Source organism: Limanda limanda, chromosome 9, assembly GCF_963576545.1.
Source record: "Limanda limanda chromosome 9, fLimLim1.1, whole genome shotgun sequence".
Lineage (NCBI taxonomy): Eukaryota > Metazoa > Chordata > Actinopteri > Pleuronectiformes > Pleuronectidae > Limanda > Limanda limanda.
In genome coordinates, this window is record NC_083644.1 from 24,732,125 (window position 1) to 24,752,027 (window position 19,903).

The 19,903-nt window shown below is 41.5% G+C and overlaps 1 protein-coding gene across 2 annotated transcripts in view; it reads right to left on the minus strand.

Annotated features, from left to right (window-relative positions):
• The window catches only part of kif1aa (kinesin family member 1Aa), a 36,350-nt gene that overhangs the window by 10,196 nt on the left and 6,251 nt on the right, over window positions 1-19,903 (minus strand). For both annotated transcript variants that reach the window (XM_061077919.1, XM_061077918.1), the window contains exons 2-31: window positions 18,742-18,815; window positions 18,424-18,606; window positions 18,246-18,311; window positions 17,973-18,151; window positions 17,537-17,648; window positions 17,187-17,264; window positions 15,805-15,870; window positions 15,691-15,708; window positions 15,514-15,592; window positions 14,932-15,010; window positions 14,582-14,724; window positions 12,030-12,163; window positions 11,305-11,384; window positions 11,001-11,076; window positions 10,296-10,375; window positions 9,417-9,529; window positions 9,244-9,324; window positions 8,973-9,153; window positions 8,714-8,786; window positions 8,335-8,425; window positions 8,089-8,237; window positions 7,817-7,995; window positions 7,400-7,534; window positions 2,854-2,972; window positions 2,667-2,752; window positions 2,446-2,587; window positions 1,566-1,725; window positions 1,364-1,454; window positions 1,152-1,270; window positions 1,003-1,058 (exon numbers count right to left, since the gene is read on the minus strand). In XM_061077919.1, the coding sequence (XP_060933902.1) occupies window positions 1,003-1,058; window positions 1,152-1,270; window positions 1,364-1,454; window positions 1,566-1,725; window positions 2,446-2,587; window positions 2,667-2,752; window positions 2,854-2,972; window positions 7,400-7,534; window positions 7,817-7,995; window positions 8,089-8,237; window positions 8,335-8,425; window positions 8,714-8,786; window positions 8,973-9,153; window positions 9,244-9,324; window positions 9,417-9,529; window positions 10,296-10,375; window positions 11,001-11,076; window positions 11,305-11,384; window positions 12,030-12,163; window positions 14,582-14,724; window positions 14,932-15,010; window positions 15,514-15,592; window positions 15,691-15,708; window positions 15,805-15,870; window positions 17,187-17,264; window positions 17,537-17,648; window positions 17,973-18,151; window positions 18,246-18,311; window positions 18,424-18,606; window positions 18,742-18,815 (3,222 nt within the window). The remainder of the gene's footprint in view (window positions 1-1,002; window positions 1,059-1,151; window positions 1,271-1,363; window positions 1,455-1,565; window positions 1,726-2,445; window positions 2,588-2,666; window positions 2,753-2,853; window positions 2,973-7,399; window positions 7,535-7,816; window positions 7,996-8,088; window positions 8,238-8,334; window positions 8,426-8,713; window positions 8,787-8,972; window positions 9,154-9,243; window positions 9,325-9,416; window positions 9,530-10,295; window positions 10,376-11,000; window positions 11,077-11,304; window positions 11,385-12,029; window positions 12,164-14,581; window positions 14,725-14,931; window positions 15,011-15,513; window positions 15,593-15,690; window positions 15,709-15,804; window positions 15,871-17,186; window positions 17,265-17,536; window positions 17,649-17,972; window positions 18,152-18,245; window positions 18,312-18,423; window positions 18,607-18,741; window positions 18,816-19,903) is intronic.

The following is a 19,903-nucleotide window of genomic DNA, read 5'->3' on the forward strand; positions in this document are numbered from 1 at the left end:
AGAGATCTGATCTGATAAGTGGTTAATGTAAGATACATTTGCTCATACCTGGTATAAAACGTGTCTGGAATGTGTCTTCTGTGACCCCATGTGAACAGATTTCACTTCCCCACTCTATATGCAAATAGTCACGTATGTAATTTCTGTTCCCAAAAGACCAAATTATGTTGTTTTTACCTAATCTGAGTTTAACGATGTGTCTAATGACAATGTGTGTGTGTGTGTGTGTTTCAGCATGAGCGGAAGAGAGGGATAGAGACTGATATGCGTTCACACAGTCTGGCACCAGACCACCTCTCAAAGTGTTTTTTTTGTGATTGGATCTCAGGGCGCATTCAGGACGCATTGAGGTGTGTTCAGACCAGAACTTAGTGCTGACCACTTGTGATCAGATTATTTAGGAAAGATATTGATACCAGGACTGAATGGGGTCTTTGTCTGCCCATGAACAGGAGGGTCACAGGCGCATTCTTAAGTAGAACTGATGTTTGTTGTCACATCAGCTTTTATCTCTACATTAAAGTGACATGATGTGTTCTTTGAAATACTTATTAATCAATGAACTGCAATGTGGCATGACAGACCCTTAGCTTTTGTTTTCACTGTGACAAACACTTGATATAAAAAAGGTTTTCAGTAGCAGAATTCTCTTGGATTTGACATCAGTAACCAACCCGGCTTCTGAGCTTTAATAACTGAACAGATCGAGAGTGGTGGTGCTGGCAACTGAGCGCGCTCGTTTGCTTCCAGTATGAAGGAAGCTGCCAAGCCAGCAGCAGACAGAGCATGGCTTGACAGCGAGTCCACCAGCGCACCATTGAGCACATCCGGCACCAGGTAGCGGATGAGATCCAGCGATTTCTCCCGGTCCGGTGAGACGTCAGAGTCCACTGCTCACACCCAACAACATGAAGCTAAGATGACTAACTTACATGCTGACCAGTACAAAGACGATGCAACATAATACATAAATTGTACAATTAAAGTAGAGGAACTCTTTACCTGGTTTGGACAGAGGCATCACTCGTGGAAACTGTCTTCTGCAAGGACGTAATGGACTGGTTGTGGAAAGAACAACACACAATTGCTTATCATTATGAAAACACAACAATATAGATTATGTCTTTGTGCAGAATACATTGTCATAGTACCTGATGACGTCTTTACAGAGAGGAAGGAAAGGCTGTTTCTGGTAGTGTCCAAACACCTCAAACACAATTGGCTGAGTTTTGATGTAGTCAACAAATGATTTAGTAACTTCAACAGCAATCTACAAAAACAACACATGAGATGTTTAACTTCATGGCCTATTTAAACCAGCAACAAAACATCATTATGCAGGAGCTGTGTGGTTGTGCCTTACATTCTGCACATGGTAGAAGCCCAGAGGAGGGCCGCGGCCTGTGTTTTTTAGGGGTTCAGTAGAGAAGGCCTCATCGTGGCGGTGGATGAAACTGAAATCACATTATCGAAATGTAACAATTTACATATGAAACTGTAGAAGAAATGTGATAAATACTAAGAATCATGAAAGTAATTGTGAAAATAGTTTGTTCAGTGCTTACTTAAACTGGCAGAAGATGTCAGCATATTCTGCAGAGATGCTAGACGCCTGCAAGACGGTCACCCTGAAGGTAAAAATTTCACCAATCCTGAGATGCTCCAGAGCATCTAGTGGCCCATCCACAGTGGCCTTCAGAGGATTCTCCAGCTCCTCTCCTCCAGCTGAGAGGAACAAAGAACACAAATTAGATAGAGAATAGAGGTCTTCACAGGTTCACCAAAACCCAAAGCTGTGCGGGTTCAGATCCACGTTTTATACAGCCAGCTGGGTCCAGGTCCCATTCTATTACCACAGGTCACGGGTCTGTTTAACATTATGTGTAATAACTGAGTGGACTTGAGAAGATCTGGATTTGGACGTGTCAGACAGCAAGTCGTGTGTGTGTGTGTGTGTGTGTGTGTGTGTGTGTGTGTGTGTGTGTGTATGTGTGTGTCCATCACCCCAGCAATAAATGGACTTTTAATCTGAAATCATGAGTTAGCCATTCTACTTTTCAATCAGCATGAGAATGATAACAGAGAATCTGAATGTAATTTACAAACTTTCCTGGAAAATGCATTAAATGCATCATGGACAGGCACAGGGGAGAAGGCTGCTATCGTTACATTAGGTAAGACACAAAGTTTGGTTTGGACACCCTGTGAATCAAGGTTAGCAGGGTTTGGGCAAGAATTTCTGGACCTGTGAAGACCTCTAATATAGATTCAAGCTTGTATTCCAGGTAGACAGCCATCAGTTGTCAGTAAACTCAGATGTGACTTGGAATAATCTGGGTAGGATCATCTCTGCTTTGGAGCAGTGTAAAAAATGTATTTCTACACACACACAAACACACACAAACACATACACACACAACACATGTCCATTCGCTCATTAAATACGATTACCCTCACATGTGTTATTGTTGACCTCATCAGCTGAAGGTCCCATTTCTGAGCTCTGTCCCTCACCCTCCACAATACGGAGCTCCTCCTGTGAAATCCCCGAATGGGACAGTCCGACAGGGCAAGATTCTGACTGGAACTGCAAAAGTAAGTTTAAAAATAGATTATTAGTTGGTAAAATGTACCCAAACAACCTTCATATAGAATTCTATCTCTACCTTTTCATATTGCTGATCCTCGAATGAGATTTTAGCAGTGCCTGACTGCCTCACTCCTGAGCCATAATCGGGAGCTTCCTCATCCGCTGGAGGGAAACACAAAGCACCTTCACTTCACTCCCTCAAGAAGTCACACGCAGTCTTTCCTTTGTCTCATCAAGAGTGAGTCTGAGGATCCGAGCCTTACCTGATATGGCCTGCACTGCCACCCGGAGGAAGCCCTTTACCTCTCCCTTCTCACTAACGATGGCCACGCGGTGCACGAGTGGAACCGGGTACAGCAGGTTACTCAGATAGACAAACGCCCTGCATTGGGATAAGAAAGAGAGAGAGAGAGAGAGAAATAATAAAAGATTAAAAACAGGCAAGTTCAGGAGATGAGTTACACTTGATAACGTTCACTGGACTGGACAACAGAACACAGAGCTGCAAAGCAACCAAACAGAAGCTGGGACTGCTCTTGCGATGGCCATGGTGCCCTTTACTATCACTTGTTAGGGATTTACCTATCTACACCTATTAGCTACAAATAATGACACTATTATGGGTCACATGCAGTACTCCTTAAATGTTGTACTATACCAATGAAAGCTTGGTGAGGCTAAGGACCATATAAGAAGTAACAATTATTTAAGTTAATAAAAATATTGGAAACTAGATCAATACTAAGCTGGAGAGCAAATGTTTTCCTTAACCTGAAATAATGTTTCTTGCTAAATGATTGTACTCTACTGCACTAACATGTACAGCTTGAACCTGCCTCTATATGAAAATACTACACTAAATGGAATGGAATGTTTCGAGCCAATCATAAACACAAAGGCATTTTGGATTCAGATTTTGATAATGATTAGATTTGAATGAGGCTAGTAGTGACAAAGACTACATTTTTCTTGAGAATATAAATTAAAAATTGTTTTCCTTCTTTATTAAGCCTCTAGTTTTAAGCTACAATACATGACCTTGCCGTCAAAGACCACATTTCCCACAAGCGAATAGGGGTAGACATTTAGGGGGGGAGTGTAAAAAAGTGACAGGCTTATGACAAGATTGGTGAGGTGCGAATAAGGCATGCTCAGGACAAAAAAGGTGAACAAAATTGCTTCCAACCTACAGACTCAAAGGAATCAAAAGCAAATGGAACAGAAATCATCATACCGAACATGGCTCAGCTTGAATAAAAACTGCCAACAGCTTGATATATTGTATGCTACACAAAAAAAAACAATGGATGACATCAGAAATCAAAGAGCACCTCGCCCCGTGCTAATTTGTGCAAAACAGGGGCACTTGGTCATCATCAGACGTATTCAAGTAGAAAAAATTGACACAAAAAAAAGGTCAAAATGAAAAGACTTGTGCTCTGGCATGCCTAAAAGAGACAGCTGCAGTAGAAACCAGCTCTTTCATCTTGAGACTTTGAGTCTTTCTTGAACTGCACTTTGCTATTTGATGTTAATAAATTTCAGTCTCTTTCATGCTGATACCGGTTTCACAGCATGGTGGGAACATTTCGCTATTGGGGTCCTATGTTAACGCAAATCAGAACTCGGTATACTCCATGAGACATGTCAGTGCTTCTTAGAGTCCTCTTTGAAAAGCCACGTCTGTACATTTAAACACACGATCGTGAGACACACACCTCAAGCAGCCGTTGAGCATCAACATTGCTTGACCTCTAAATGGAAACAAGTGATATGTACTGACCCAGCCCTGGCTGAGTAGTAATGTGATATGAGTGAAAAGCATTTAGTCTTGAGTTTGTGTGTCAAATAAAAACAGCATAGAAATAAACAAAAACAAGCATCTGATTGGAGAATAAACAAAGAAAGCAAAAGATAAACCTTAATGCCCAGAAATGTCTACTCCAGTGTCCACTCAGTTACATGGTAAGGTAACTAATATATAGTCGTTTATATTTGAGAACATTTTCTTGTCAGATATCTGAGACACAGTGGCGATGACAACTGAGAGACAACAGAAAACAAGGTGATAGTTCGACTTTGCCTGCTAAGCAAGCATCAAGTTTTTAAGATTAAATGAATGGCAATCCTTCATTTAAGTATATAGAAATTGTAGAAAATCTCCACTTTTCAACTGATATATTACAATTCCATTACATGTCCCAACTGGACAGAAGATTGGAAACTAAACCAAAAAGCCAAAAGGGTTAAAGGGTAATTCTAATTATTTTTCAAGCTGGGCTTGTGTAAAAGCAGCGGCTGCAATGTATGGGGCAACTGCCTCAGTCCACGAGATGTCCCCTAAATGTTCTTTCTTTCCCCAATTAAATGGCGGAAATTGAGAAACTGAGTCATTTATTTTTTCATTTTAGCCTCTTATTGGTGAAAAGAACCACTTTTACTGGAGATTTCATGGTCTGTCGCAGTTGCCCCATAAGATTAACTCGTAGCCACTGCCACCATGTCGTGGCTGCCGTTGAAAATAATCTACGTGAAGAATCCAAAAGTTTTGTAAGTGCCATTCATTTGAAAAAAAAACATTTATAAACAAAGGGCCTAGCTTGAAAAATACCAGAATTTGGACAGAGGATCTGTGTTTGACACCTAAGAAAAAAAAAACATGTGCTGAAGAAACCCTGATTCAGATTTTATGTAATCATGCACACACAATCCAGAACAGTGTGAGGACTTTGTGAAAACATTCAGCTGTACTGTATCTGTATTGTATGTTAGGTTGTGCTGATGTCTATCAAGGGAAACAGACCCTGCGTCTCAGCGTGAAAGAGCTAGTTTCCTCCACCAGCATGCTCCTGAAACCTCACCAACCTTCCCACTACACTGAATAATGGTGAGCGGTCGTAAAAGGGATCCTGGCCTTCGCTGGAGCCTTGGCAGAGCTCTCCCTCATCATCATCCTCATCATCATCATCATCACCATCATCATCATCATCATCCTCATCATCATCATCCTCTCCCCCAAGCTCCAAGCACGGGTCGTCCAAAAAGATATCATCGTCCAGGTCCTCCAACTCCTCCAACTCCTCCTCCCCTCGACCCTCCCGCTGCGAGTCAGCCAGCTCAGTAATTTCAGAGGTGGAGAGGGTCGGGGATGGGGTGGGGTCACTCATGCGCTTGCTCATGCACGTCTTGAAAATAGGGTTTCTGGTGCGGCCAGAGACATGGGAACTAGGTTAGTAAAGTTAGATAGAGAGCACACACTCAAACAAGAAGGGTGGTAGAGCAGTGTATGGAGCGGCCCACTGCAGGAAACCCTCATCATTTTGAACCATAATCTGTTTATGCTGTGTTTAGGAGTACAAACTGAAGAGTGCCAAACAAGCAAGCATATACTTCACTGTGCACGACCATGAGCCTGATGAATGACCACATGGACAGGAGAAGGCACCTTGTAGCTCACAGTTTAAATTCCAAAGAGTCATTTCCAGGTATCACAGGAGTCAGTTAAACAGACAAACGGCCCGGCCGCACTGGGTGCATGTGCAGCGAGTGACGACTGTGCCGCTGATCTGCAGCTTCTCACATAGAAAGCTTGTCTGCTGCAGAGCTGCTACGTGGAGGTATCTGTTATGACTACTGTATTTCCTCGAATTGAAGTATCTATGTACTCAACTAAATGCCTGGACTCTAGAACATAATACTGTGCATCAGGTCGGGTAATCATGTTAATTCAAAACCCTTCAGATGCCAGTTCTTTCACTGATAGGAAGCGAGTGGCTGTTATAATACTTCACTGTGTAGTTGGTTAATTTATTCATAGATACGTTTTTTTTTTTTACAAACTATCCAAAATAACCACATCACTGAGGCTGACTGTTGATTGATTGAATGTAAAATCAAAAGCCTCCCCATTATGTGAGTACTGAAGCAGTACGTTTAAAGACTGCCTTTGGTTTTGTATTAGTCTAACAACAAATACATATTCCAAAACTCAAATTTTAACAAAATACCTCTGTACAAATACTTTTCATTGGATGTGTTTCATTTAGCTACATATTTACCTCTATTATTCAAAAGAGGTGACAAACAATGTATTTCAATGGCAATTTTTTCACATTGCAGCCTGATTTTTTTTACTTGTCTTGCAGGAGCTTAATGACATTAAAGGCTCGAAATAGTAAATATTATGTAACAGGAGCATGTGACTATATGTAGGATCCATCTGCAAGAGAGAGTGTGAGAGAGATAGGGAGAGCTTGGCAGAGAGGTGGGAGGATGCATGACAGAGTGGGAAAGAATGAAAATGCAGCCTCTGGGGAGGAGAACCAAAGATATATTGTTCTCCAATGCTTCACAGCTGATTTTTCCCATTTAGAAGCTTTGAGTTGGTAGGACACCAACAAGCACCGACTGTCATCCATCCTGTGTGATGTGTGATAAAGCTGCAAAGCTTGTGTCCAGTAGAAACACACCAGATCCACAGTGAAATTTGAAAAAAGAAATGTAAGGAAGAAGCTTGATTCACTTGAAAAACACACAGAATTAAAAAATGACCTTAGTAATGAAAAGAAACAGGACATTCATTTATAATTAATGTTGTTGTTCTCTCCATCAACATGGCCCATCAGTTGACCACACGCACCATATGAGGCATTACGTCCAACAGCTGCACATTATTCTGAATAGTCAAGTATAACAAATACTGGGCTTCTGTGTTCTCACTGCTGTCGACCTCTGTGCTTTATTTAAGCAAATGAATGGCAGCCTGTCCTATTCATACACTGTATGAGGCCAGTGGCGTTCATCATTTACCTGCCGACCAGACGGAACCAGGGGAAGCGGTCATAAAAGGGGTCGCCTCCAGTCATCACATTTTCACAGTCCTCAGTGGTGTTGGGCACATCAGCAGCACGGTCATACATCTCTCTCATGAGATCGAGCCTCTGCCTGTAAGGATCAACAGTGATTAACACATGGAGTTATTCATGTATTCAGATGCCTTCACTTTCTGCACACTTTATTATGTTTTAGGTTTAATTGTAAATTGATCAGGTTTCCATGTTTGCCCTTCAAGCTACACTGAATATTGACAAAGTAAAAACCTATTTTTAGATATTGACCAATTAACTCAACATTTATTCATAGATTAAAAAATATATATTTGGTGAGGTATTCCAAATTGCAGGGAAGGGTTTTGAATACGCTGCACCTAAATCCTAGTCACTGTACCTTAGTTTTTCTAAAGTCCAATAGTGGGTGGCTCCATTCTTCTGATCCTGCACCTCCACGGCCACAATGGTGCTTGGGAACTGTTGCTTCTCTCTTAATTTAGTTGCCTCTGGGGACAACAGGTCAGGAGGCAGGGGGGAGTAGAGAGTGTCTGTCAACAGCACAAACTGGAACTGGACCTGCAGGGACACACAGAGCATCAGTACGGTCCAGAAGTCCTGTTATAGCATCAAGTCATAAAATGGAGAATAAATCACAGAAACATGTTGGACCTTCTTCTTGAGTTCCACACTGATGGCGTTGGCCTCCTTAAGGAAGATAGCATTTCCCCATAACAGGTCACGAAGGGAGGTGAACTGGTAGCACCTCCACTTACGAAAGCTCCACACAGCTCTCTCTCTCTCCCTCTCCGTCCATTGCACTGTGAGCCACAAGAGAACAAGATCAACTTTTGATGAAGATTTTCTTACCAAAAACAATGACACGCTCAGGTGTGTGAGTCTGATTATTTTCACTACCTTCTTCCTCTAGCTCCTCCTCTTCTTCAGTAGCTTCAGGGTAATAACGGTCCACTTGCTTCTGAAGAGCTTCCAACTTGCTCTCATAATCCTAAACAGTGAATATGTATATAAATGTATATATAATGTAACGTATATAAAAAACCATAAAAAACATTTAAAAGGGACAAACACACACACATACTTTTCATCTATTGTATGTAAACATGGAAAAATATTCAGTTTTTACAAATATTTGATATCTTAACTCAGTACTTCTGAAACTATCAATGATATCTTGGTGAGATATGTTTTCTTGTAGATTCACTGATTCTTGCCAACAGCAAGCCAGTGTATTCTCTGTAGTGAGGATATTTGCAAAGCGTCTCATTTACTGTACCAGTCTTTGCTGTTCCAGAAGGTTGTTGGTCTCCTCTCTTTCTTTACGATACTGGTCCTCCAACTCCTGCAGTCTGCACACATAAACACCAATGAGGCTCGAGAAAGATGATGCATCATGTGATGGCTATTAAGACTTCTATTTACCATAGAATTACTCTTCTTTACCTCCTATCCTACCTGCTAGAATAGGTAGGATAGGAGTCTGGTGAGACCCTACTTTCTAGCTTCAAAGCTGCCTACACTTTCTCCCAAAGTACCTCTGTTCCATCTCCTGTTTCATGTCAATGCCCTGTTTGTCCAGCAGCTCCCTCTGGGCAAAGGCCCAGTCCACTGGCTCAACAGGTGTTTCAGCACAAGGGGTCCTCTCCCTCTCAGCCCGAGCCTGCACTGGGTGGTTGAACCGGAACACGTGACTCTTCCCGAGGATGATGCGATTTCCTGTGAGCAAATAAAAAATCAGAGAGGTGAAATATTAAAACATGAAAAACGGTGCAGCAAGACTGTTCAAACTGAGGGAAGCTTACTGACCTGATATGAGGACAGTCGGCTCGGTCACTCTCTTTCCATTGACATAAGTCTCAGCTCCTTCACAGGGCTCAAGGACAACCACTGTTAAGAAACAGGGAGTAGAAGGTGAGGTGTCCTGTCAGTATTTATCTCTCATGTACACAACTTAAATCCTGTGGGGCAGGACAAAGAACCCTCACTTTCTCCTGTTGGACCAGCAGAACTTGTGAAGGTGCAGTGCTCGTCCTTGATGAAGTAGCCACTGAGGACGATATCCTGACGACTGCTGGCGTCTAAACGGCCAACCCTAAAAAGACATAAGTGAGGATATGAAAGCAAGTGGTTTATGCTTTTTAACTGATAACTCTTCTTTTTAACAACATTTCAATGCTTCCTCTATGAAAATAAAATTTAAGGTTATTTAGGCATCAACCTTCTAATTCTACAAACATCTGTTGGCCTATATGTGGAACTCATATCTAGCAAGCATGTCATCTTACCAGCCTTGCACTTGGCATGCGTATTGTAAATTGCTCAAGAAAGTGCAGACCTGAGTTTGTATAAATTTGAACGAGCAAAACTTGAATAAAAATGTAATAACAAGCGACCAAAAGACTGACGAACTAACAGTCATAGGGAACTAGGCAGCATCCTCACAGTCTTTGGACTGAGTTGAAAATGTCTTCTTCTAAGTTCTCAGATAAACTTCAGAGGTGGTCGGCAACTGTGTCAAACTGCAGGTCAAACTCGCCGCCAGATCATTTTGATGATTTGATTATTTTCATTGCACCACATCGGACCGAGACCGACAGCTGCAGGTGCTGATCTCCATTGTGTCACAGAATCACTTCCTCTTCAGCGTTTTGTCTTCAAAGTCAAAGCACAAAGTTGTTTTTTTGTTGTCATATTGAGCATATTTTGATAAGTGGTAAACTTCGAGACTAATGACAAGGAATAATTTTGTAGTAGCTTCAGAGCTTTAACACAGGACAAGAGATCAACCCATTTCAAACAGGCAGGTTTAGAGCAGGCACTGCACTAGTTACCCTAGTAAAAAACAGTAAAAAACCAACCTGGTGATCCCGTCTTTGATGTAGTAAAGCAGACACTCGGACATCAGCGGATCCTCATTGAGGTTCACCAAATGAGGGGTCTGACACAGAACAAGAAATAATTTACTCACTGTAGAAATGGTTAATAACATTCAGTATGTAAATAATGTATAATCCGGATGTTTTTTACAATGTAACATATGTACACTGTGCAGAAAGAGGGCAGAAAAACAATCTCTCCCAGTAAAAGATCAATATCAGTTAAAACCATGCAGTCAGAGTCACTCCCTACAGCTTCACAGCATGGGTGTTTAATGGAGTCTCAGCCAGATGTTATAGGGCTGAAGGCAAACAGCCATAAATCACTGAAATGGGGGGACTGCCATTATCTTGTCCCCCCTGTTTACACCCATTGCTGCCTTCAGTGCAGTTAGGGAGTGTTTGAAGTGAGAAATGAAGTAGATTTAACGCTTAATGAAAAGTAGAAGCCCTTGTCTCATCTGTCTTGGCGGGGCTCCTATTGAAGTAAGAGCACTCAGAGGAGAAGCTTTGAACACATCACAGCGACAAACCTCGTTGGGGGAAAACAGCCCCACTGTGTCGATAAATACAGGCTGGGGCATTCTAGGGTTATTGGACAGCTTTGGGGTAAATAAACAATGATTTTAGTCAATCACTTAAATAGTAATAAAAAGATCATCAAGGAGTTTTGGAAGTGACTCTTACCTTCTTAGGTGAGAACACACCGACCGTTCCGCCATCTTCTCGCATTGCCACACCCATTTCTGCCAACAAGGCTTCTCTGTGGATGAAGGACAAATGTTTTATACATTTTATAAAGTTAATTATTGAATTTTATTATATTTATTTCAAGATTCTCAAGTTATCTGACACACAGACTGGACATGTCCTTGTTTTTCACGTTACGAGATAATTTTTTTCCTGTTTACTCTCTGTCTTCATGAATTATCTTTTCTAAGGAAGTAACACATTATCAACAGTGATTTTGTAAATAAAATAAATAATTAACCTTTCCATTCTGATGGCCTCAGTTCGGCGAAGTTTCTCTTCCCAAGTTTCATTGAGTTCAGCAATGATTTTCTCGGTTTCCTGATGTTTCAAAAGACAGTGGTAAATAAAGTTGTTTCAAGTAAAAGGAGTGTTGTATATTTCTTGGTCAAAAAATCCCATGGGAAGCCCAGAGACAATTAGCAAGCATTGTCTGTAATGATGGATATAGCTTCAATATTAACAACAATTCAGTGAGCAAAGTGTGTGAAGATCCTCAGTGATCCAGGTCAAGGTATTTTCAGGAGTTGTACGTAGTTGGATGTAGACAACTCAAGCAAGTCCATTCACCCATTTACAGCAATGTAAAACTCCTAAAATCATCAGAGAGCCACACCAATCTTTCACTAGACTGAATACACGCACTGTAGTTTATTTTGAGTAAGTCCAACATACACTGTCCTCCTGCTTTAAAAACTCACTGAAACACCAAATCTGTGGTTAAAATAGGCCCCAACAAATGAAATCGTTGATGATACATTAAAGAGGGGAGCTTCTGAGTTTGGGGTTTATGGTGCTGACTGTGAACTTGCTACTGAGACAGTTGGAGTTACAAAAGCTTGATGAATGACACTGGAAAAAGACAATATGCAACGAATTAAACACTTGAAATGCCCAATATGTCAATGGAGAGCAACCACACCGTTTCAGAGCAGAGTGTGTTTGAGTGTGTTATCTAGTGTTCACCTTCAGCCTCTCGATGGCCTCCTCGCTGCCTGGGCTGAACATGATGCGGTCGTGCAGACTGGCAATGGATGCAGCACGGCTGGACAAGGCTGAGAGAGACGGAGAGGGACTCATCCCCGTCATGGCATTGGTCACTGTGGAGAGATCATCCCTTTGATTCACAGCAGGGCCTTTATTGTTATTGTTCGTGTGATCGGATAGGTCTGTCAGCGGGGGCGGAGGTGTGTACAGGAAGTGGGGTGGGGATAAACGATATTAGAGGGATAAAGAGATGGAGAGAGGCAGACAGGTAAGGAAGAAAAAAGAAGGGACAGCAGAAGAAAGACAAAAAGGAAAGAAGATATGTGGCTTAAAACAAATCTAATTCACAGAGAGAAATTGTAACTGCTAGCGTACAAGCAAGGGCAGCGCCAGTGGAAAGCCACACGATAAGACGACCAACTTAAAAGATGCAACAAGGAGGCCATCCAGCCATGACCAAAGAAAATGCAGCTGTTGTACGACAACATCAAGCAGAGCATCAAATGCAGGATCATTCAAAAACAAGAAAAAGCAAAAAGGTCATATATGTATATAAATACTGTTCTACTGCCATTTGAGATAAAAAAAAATCGAATATGAGACCAAGATTCACTTGCTCATTCCCAATCAAGCATCTTAAATCAAATTTGTCATCGGTATGGAAAATAAAGTACGCAAGCTCGTGTGCAGGGACAGAATGACTCATTCGTAATAGGGTTGTGTTTCCTGCAGAGAACATTGGGAAGCCAGAACTCCCAATTAAGATTATTATCTCAAAGCAGCGAGATGCACTTGATGCTCAGTGTGCTTCTCTAAAATCAGCCACATCAGACAAATTACTGAAGGCACAAATCCATGTCCCTGCCAGTGAACCATACATAGTGATGAGTTTGTTCACATTTACTAATCATCGTTAGTATGTCTTACCTAATGTTCCCTGTTTTATGTTCACTGTCTTATCGTAGCCTTGTTGCGGCATGTCGAAGGCCTGCGATAGATCCTACAAAATATCAACCCTGCTGCTGCTGCTATGGCAACGCAGAGCAATAGATTGGGAAACTGCATCACACCCATCCATCTGGACAGGCTGCTGCCCGCCAAGATGGATCACACAATATCGCCTTCGCATTGCAGTTAATGAAGTCGTGTGCTATGGAAAGACAGTAAAAATGTAAGGCTTAACATGACATGGCGACCTCACAGATCCAACATTATGCAAGTGATGATGCTCTGTCTGTGACTGAAGACTGCATTATCATTGTATGTTAACTGCACACTCGCAGCCCCTTTATGGCTGCCAACAGGAGGCGACAGAGCCAGACAGAGCCTGCCAGGGGAACAGGAGGCTGCAGTCTCTACATCAGGGAAATTAAAGATGAAGGGGATGGAACGTTCCTCGTTATACTGTACACAACCTTCCATGTTACGTTCTATTTTATTGCTTTATACAGACTTAAGCTCTGTCCCATCACAGCTTGGAGGCCATGCACAAATCTCTACAGCACAGTGACAAGACATATGAGAGCCTTAAGATTAGAGCGAAATTATTAAGTCTGTTTATCAACCTTAGACCTGTATGATGTCATATACACTGTTTTACTGCTTGTTTTTCATTGCGAATGGCCTAAAACATTCACACTGCAGAGAACATAGAAAAACTAATATTATAGTGTAACAGTAAGCGCTGATGATGCTAAGCTGCCGCACAAGCAAAAGCAAGAGCCAGAGCCAGAGCCAGAGCCAGAAAACATACATTTCAAACCCTCTATCTCAGGACCAGACCCTCGATATGCTGGGAGAAGAGAAGAGAAGAGAGAGAGAGAGAGAGAGAGAGAGAGAGAGAGAGAGAGAGAGAGAGAGAGAGAGAAGTGCAACACCTTTAGATGAAAATGATAATTTATTTAAACATTCTCTTATATTTGATGAAGACAGGAGCAGTGATGTGCATTTTGCGATCTCTTCTCACATTTTTGTGTAAACGTTAAAGCTGTGTCCCATTACAACATGAAACAAAATGTATCCTTCTTAGTGCCATCCTAGTTTGGCCTGTGACCCATCCTGTCGGTGTCACAGAATGAAAGCGAGTCGGATGTTCTGTCCATTTGAACTATCGTTGTTTCAGTTTATCTCCATCTAAAGCATACGTCAGAGTAGGGGGAGCTATTACATGGCTGAATGCACAGAAGTAGACCCTGTTACCTTGTCTTACCAGCTCCAGAAACCGAGTAAACAATTTCTATTCTAATCTGCTCGTCTCTATGTTTGTCTTACCACTGATATATTTTGGCACTGGTTCTTATTTAGTTTCATGTTCTATCTGAACACATCGGAGCACCTACACATTGTTTGTGAGCACAGGGACAATAAATGTGCAGGTTGTGACGGGAACTGTTCAGTTTGATTTTGAGGTTGTATAATTGAGAGGAATGTGCCCGCTTAGAAAAGAGGTTTGGAACCTATGAAATCAGTTTGAAATTGATCTTGAGACAACACCAGTGACCATGTGATGATTCCAATAAACGATTCCTTACTATCAATGATGTCACCCAGGCCCTGGGAAAGGAGGAGATCTTTCAGACGAGACACCTCCTCCTTCAGCTCGCGCACCAATCTGTTGCTGGGATCCTCGTTGATGACGGCGTTGCAGCGAATCTGTTTGGCCCGATCTGCGTACCTGTGTGTATGAGGGAGGCATCACTGAGCAACATAGTGCACATTCACACTGCAGCTGCATCTGGTGAAAGGTGTTTGACGTGTGAAAAGATGCAAGCTGCTGTAGAAAACTTTTATTATGTAACACTTTGCCCTTCAAAGCTACATTCATCAGCTGTGTGGGAGGGAGCAGATGCAGCAGAGAAGATGTTTGGTGTCTGTGTCCTACCTGAGCGTGCTGAGCGTCTCGTCGTAGTTGATGTCAGCTGGACTCAGAGCAGCAACCATCGCAGTACGAGAATTACCCCCTGACACAGAATCATCAAAACATTAGCATGTCACAGACAGATTATAGGCGTCTCAATTAAGGAGCTGCATCTTTCTGAGACTGGATTTGAAGACCAATTGCTTCTCCGCAGCGCAACTAGACTGTCCCATTTTGAAAGTTCCTTCAAATGTGTCCTTCCCTCAGCAAGACATGAAGACTGGGGTGGATCCTTAGTAGGATTCACTGCGCTTCAGACTAACCGTTTATTCAAAGAGGCAATGGTGCCAACAAATCCATTGAGGATCAGGCTTCAATTCAACTAAGAAAGCTAACGGTGCGCATGTTAAAAAACAAAGGAACATTATAACATTCTTATCATGTCCAACTTCCGCTCTGTTGCTATGCAACAGCAATGAGGGCGGGACGAGCTGGTGACGCAAATCATGGAAATCCTCTATAAACCAGAGCAGCTCGTTTTGATTCTGACTTTGAGGTCTATGTGGCCCTCAGGGAGGTGGTTTTCTTTCTATGTTGTGTTCTTACCTAAGTTTTCTCTCAGCAGCCAGGTTAAAACTGAATCTCTGTAGGGGATGTGGTTTTCCACTTTTTTCTTCTTTTTATTCTGTAAATTAAATCAAAACATATCAAAATCAAAATATATTTGTGAATTAACACATTAAAAGGAAAACAAATGCATTCATCATAATTTAAACAAATTACCTTATTTCCCCCAGAATCCTAAAATGAAGTAGAAATAGAAATAAAGTTAACTAATTATTCTATATTATATCTGCTTTATCTCACAATGTCTAATACATAGATAGCATTACATACCACTTCTGCCAAAGCAGAGATGACTTTTCCCAGTGTAGTGAGTGATTTGTTGATATTTGCTCCTTCCTGTGATTGAGCAAAAGAAAAAGAGAATGATACTTACATTAAAGATATACCAAAAAACCTTTCAGGATTTATTAGGGCCCGAGCACCTACAGTGGGAGGCCCTATTGTATTTCGAAGGATTTGTATTTCCCTTTCAGGGCCTAGACAGGCTCAAATTCTTACCAAAGTTTGCAGGAAATTCAAAACCGCAAAAAGTAAGTTGGGGTAATTTGAAATGGGCTTGGCAAAATGGCTCAACAGTGCCATCTAAGGAAAAGCCCCTCAGTAAGCTTTCACCGATCTTCACAAAAATCGTAGCCCAGGTGTATCATGACTAGATAAAAAAAAAGTCTAGCGGTGCAAATGGGAGATGAGATGGAGATATAAACTCAGACGGTGAGATCGTGGCGTGGCGTAAAAGTTTGATTACACGATGATCTGTATCTCAGAAATACATGGTGCAATTGAGTCCAAACTAGAGACTTAAGACAGGAGTCCCGGCCTGATGACATCTACACAGAAATTATGAATTAAAATCACAGCGCCCCCTGATGGCAACAGGAAATGTCTTGTTTTTGGAACATCTTACACTTGGAAGTATTCCTCCTCATCACTGACTGCAACCATGTCAAACTGTGTCAAAAGTGTCTAAAGACATTGATAATGGCATAAGATTACTGTGAATTTCATATAAATATTTTCAGCAACCCCCTGAAGATATTTCTATGGTTTTAAGGAATGGGCGTGACAAAATAACTTACTAGCGCCTTCTAAAGTGCAGCCCCGGCACTAAGATATTTCTATGGTTTTAAGGAATGGGCGTGACAAAATAACTTACTAGCGCCCCCCTTAAGTGCAGCCCATATATTAATATTAGTTCAGGGTCATAGTGCCACCTACTGATCAGTGTGAAAATTAAGTTGTAACATTGTCCAATTGACACAAAATTGCTCGCTACATCAGAGCCCCTACTTGAACAGATATATTAGTCTGTACGTAATAATAGTGATGGCACCAACTACTGGCAACAGGAAGTAAGCTTTTTTTCCACTATCATTCGATTTACATAAGCTCTTCCCAGTGTGATGTGCTATGTGATAGCGTGGACCGTAATTAGCAATTAGCAGCAACCGCAGTGCGCAAAATGCATGCAACGCGGAGACGTGCGCTTGGTCATCGATCTTTCTTTCTCCACCGACCGCAACATGCTTCAATGTGCGGGTTGCTCGAGCCCGCCAGTGCAACAACGTAGCCCTAGGTTACATTTGTTTACCTTATAGGAGAGTAAATGTGAGAGGTTTCGAGTGAGTGAAATGCAGAGGAGAAAATATATTCACCTTCAGCCTCGTCCCTTTGGCTCCAGTAGAATCTGCTCTCTCACTGCCGGCCAAATCGACCAAACTTATTTTGCTGACCTACAACAGAAATCCCAAAGCCCAAATTTACAAAAATGCAACACAATAACTGACAATGAAAAATCCTAAAGCTGTTAATCTGAATTGCAGAGACAGGTCTCATTAAAAAAAAGAGCTTTACATTGTTTCTTTATCATGATGACCTTCAAGCAATCATTGATTTCCAATTTGCGACAAGAATTAATTCATTGCAATCAATCGACTTAGAAATAAGCAGTGGTAACAGCTCAATGTTAAACGGTTTCACAAAGGACGTGATTAATCTTCTCTACCTTCTCAGTAGTGTTGTCCGTCCCAGCATCGAGGCGTTTCTGAGTGAAGATGATGTTAAAGACGGCGTGAGAGCGGCTGCTTGTCTCGTTCATGTTGGTGGCTGCCACAGTCCTGTACAGTGAACACATTTTTATCAGTTAGTGTCACATGCTGTTTTTTTGCCTCATATTTACCCAACAAGGCGGATCTTGTCATGTATGTGCAAAATGACCAGTCTTTAATATATTAGTACAGAATATACATTGATTAATATAAAACTAAATTAAAATACTATTAAAAGTGAATAAGGTTGAATTGCAATAATGAAAATAGCTGAATCATTGTATAGGTTTTCAGGCTAGTACGGGCCGTAGGTTCAGGTAAGGAATGTAGCTTGACAGGCAATAACTAAATATGGGTTGTTTGCTGATAAAAAAACAGAGTGAGCTCCATCACCTGGCTTTGTTGCCAGAGTCCATCAGGTCCTGGATGTCGTTGTAGGAGGTGACAGCCAGCTTGGACAGGTCCTCCACGTAGGGTCCCATCAGAGGATGCTCTCTTACACGCAGGTGCCCTTTGTTTTTGGGGTTCAGCAGGTCTCGCACACGCTCACAGTAGATTTCCATGTAGCTCACCTGAACAGATACATAATGTTAAACTTAAAGTATGACATGTGACTACTTCAGGTTTACTATGGATACAGGGGAAAGAGGTGACACCTGTCCTTACCTCCACAGAGTAAGACATGCTGTTGTCTGTATTGTAGTTGATCTTATTGAAAAGATCTTCACACAGCTGGAAGAGAGAACATAACATTATTTCCAAAACTGTATCATCTGAGGAAAATTCTGAAGTATCTTTCTTTCAACTCATTATCAGTGCTGGTCATGTGATTACAAAACTCTACCAAAGGAATTATTCCTGTTTGATCCTTGACATCCTGTTTCCCCATCATGGTGTAGGACTTGCCAGAACCCGTCTGACCGTATGCAAAGATGCAGACGTTGTAACCCTCGAAGGCGTGTAGCAACATTTCCTCCCCAATGTCTCTGTACACTTGCACCTGAGAGGCATAATTGACGTCCTCAGGCTGTGGACAGAGATCAATAAACAGCATTGTAAATCTTGGAATTCCATTGTAAACCAGACACAAAGTGATCCACAGTAAAACAAATGTGTGTGTTTGTTTTTGTGGAGGCGTGGGTGTGGGTGCAGGAGTAGTTACCCCGGTGTGGGACCAGTAGGAGTAATCAAAGTTGAAGCTCTTGTTGTCTTTGGCCTGCTTGGGGTTGGCGATGGCTGAAAGACAGGACAAGGAACATGGGGTCAGTGGGAGGGTGACAGCCCCACACGTGAAACTGTAGCTGAGCTGGGTCGGTGTGATGTTGTGCTAAAAGAGCTGAAAAGGCCTTTGTCGCCTTTTCTTTCTGCAAAAATACTCTTCTTTAGCATCTAGGACTGCAGACAGTTTTGGAGAAGAATATTATGGCTAATTAATCCAATTCTATCTTATCTTCTTAATACAAGAAGGCCAAGAAAAATGTTTCTTCACTGAGTGCAGTAACATGGAATCCATTCATTTTATGCTCGTGTGAAATAAAAAATCTATAATTCTGAATCTGGAAATACAAACAGTGAAATTTTTCTGAACAGAGATGACATGACAACATAATTTCCTTTCATCTTTTGGACTTAAATTGTGAATCTAACTCTCAACATCTCAACTTGCAAATACATGTACAACTGAGATGCAGATGGCTGTGTGAGGCTGTAGCACTCATAGAAAACTAAATTGTTGGTGAAAAATACATCCTTACTTCCAGCTATCAATTGCAAAGTTTAGCCTAATGGTGGTGCATTGTGAAAAAAGCCATGTTGTTTTCAACCAGGATACTGTAGCACAGTGGCCATTTTAGGACAGCTCCGACTCAGCTTGTCAGGCTCATCTTTCAACAGTGGAAGCACGAAACTTCCACCAGCCTTCAGCTGCACGTACTCAGGCTCAGTTATTCTCTGTTAGCTCTGTATTCATCGCCTGTGCTGTCAATCAAATGTGTCAAAATTAGTCAAATCTACTCACACAAATAAAGACTTTTCCCATTAAATAGTTAAACTTTCTGTCTCACAGAATCAAAGCCTAAACTATGACAGTGTGTGCGCTGGTGGACTTAGATACCCAGGATGACCAGTGGTAACTCAAACAAATTATTTTTTAAATATATTCAATTAAATTTTCAATGCAATTGTATTAGTCAATCGCCAGATCATAACATAATGATGCCTATAGATATTAGAAACTAACTCTCTTAATACATCTTCGTCTGTGCTGTGACCCTCTACAAATTAATTTGAGGTACCTATTCATATGATGATGATGACACATCTTT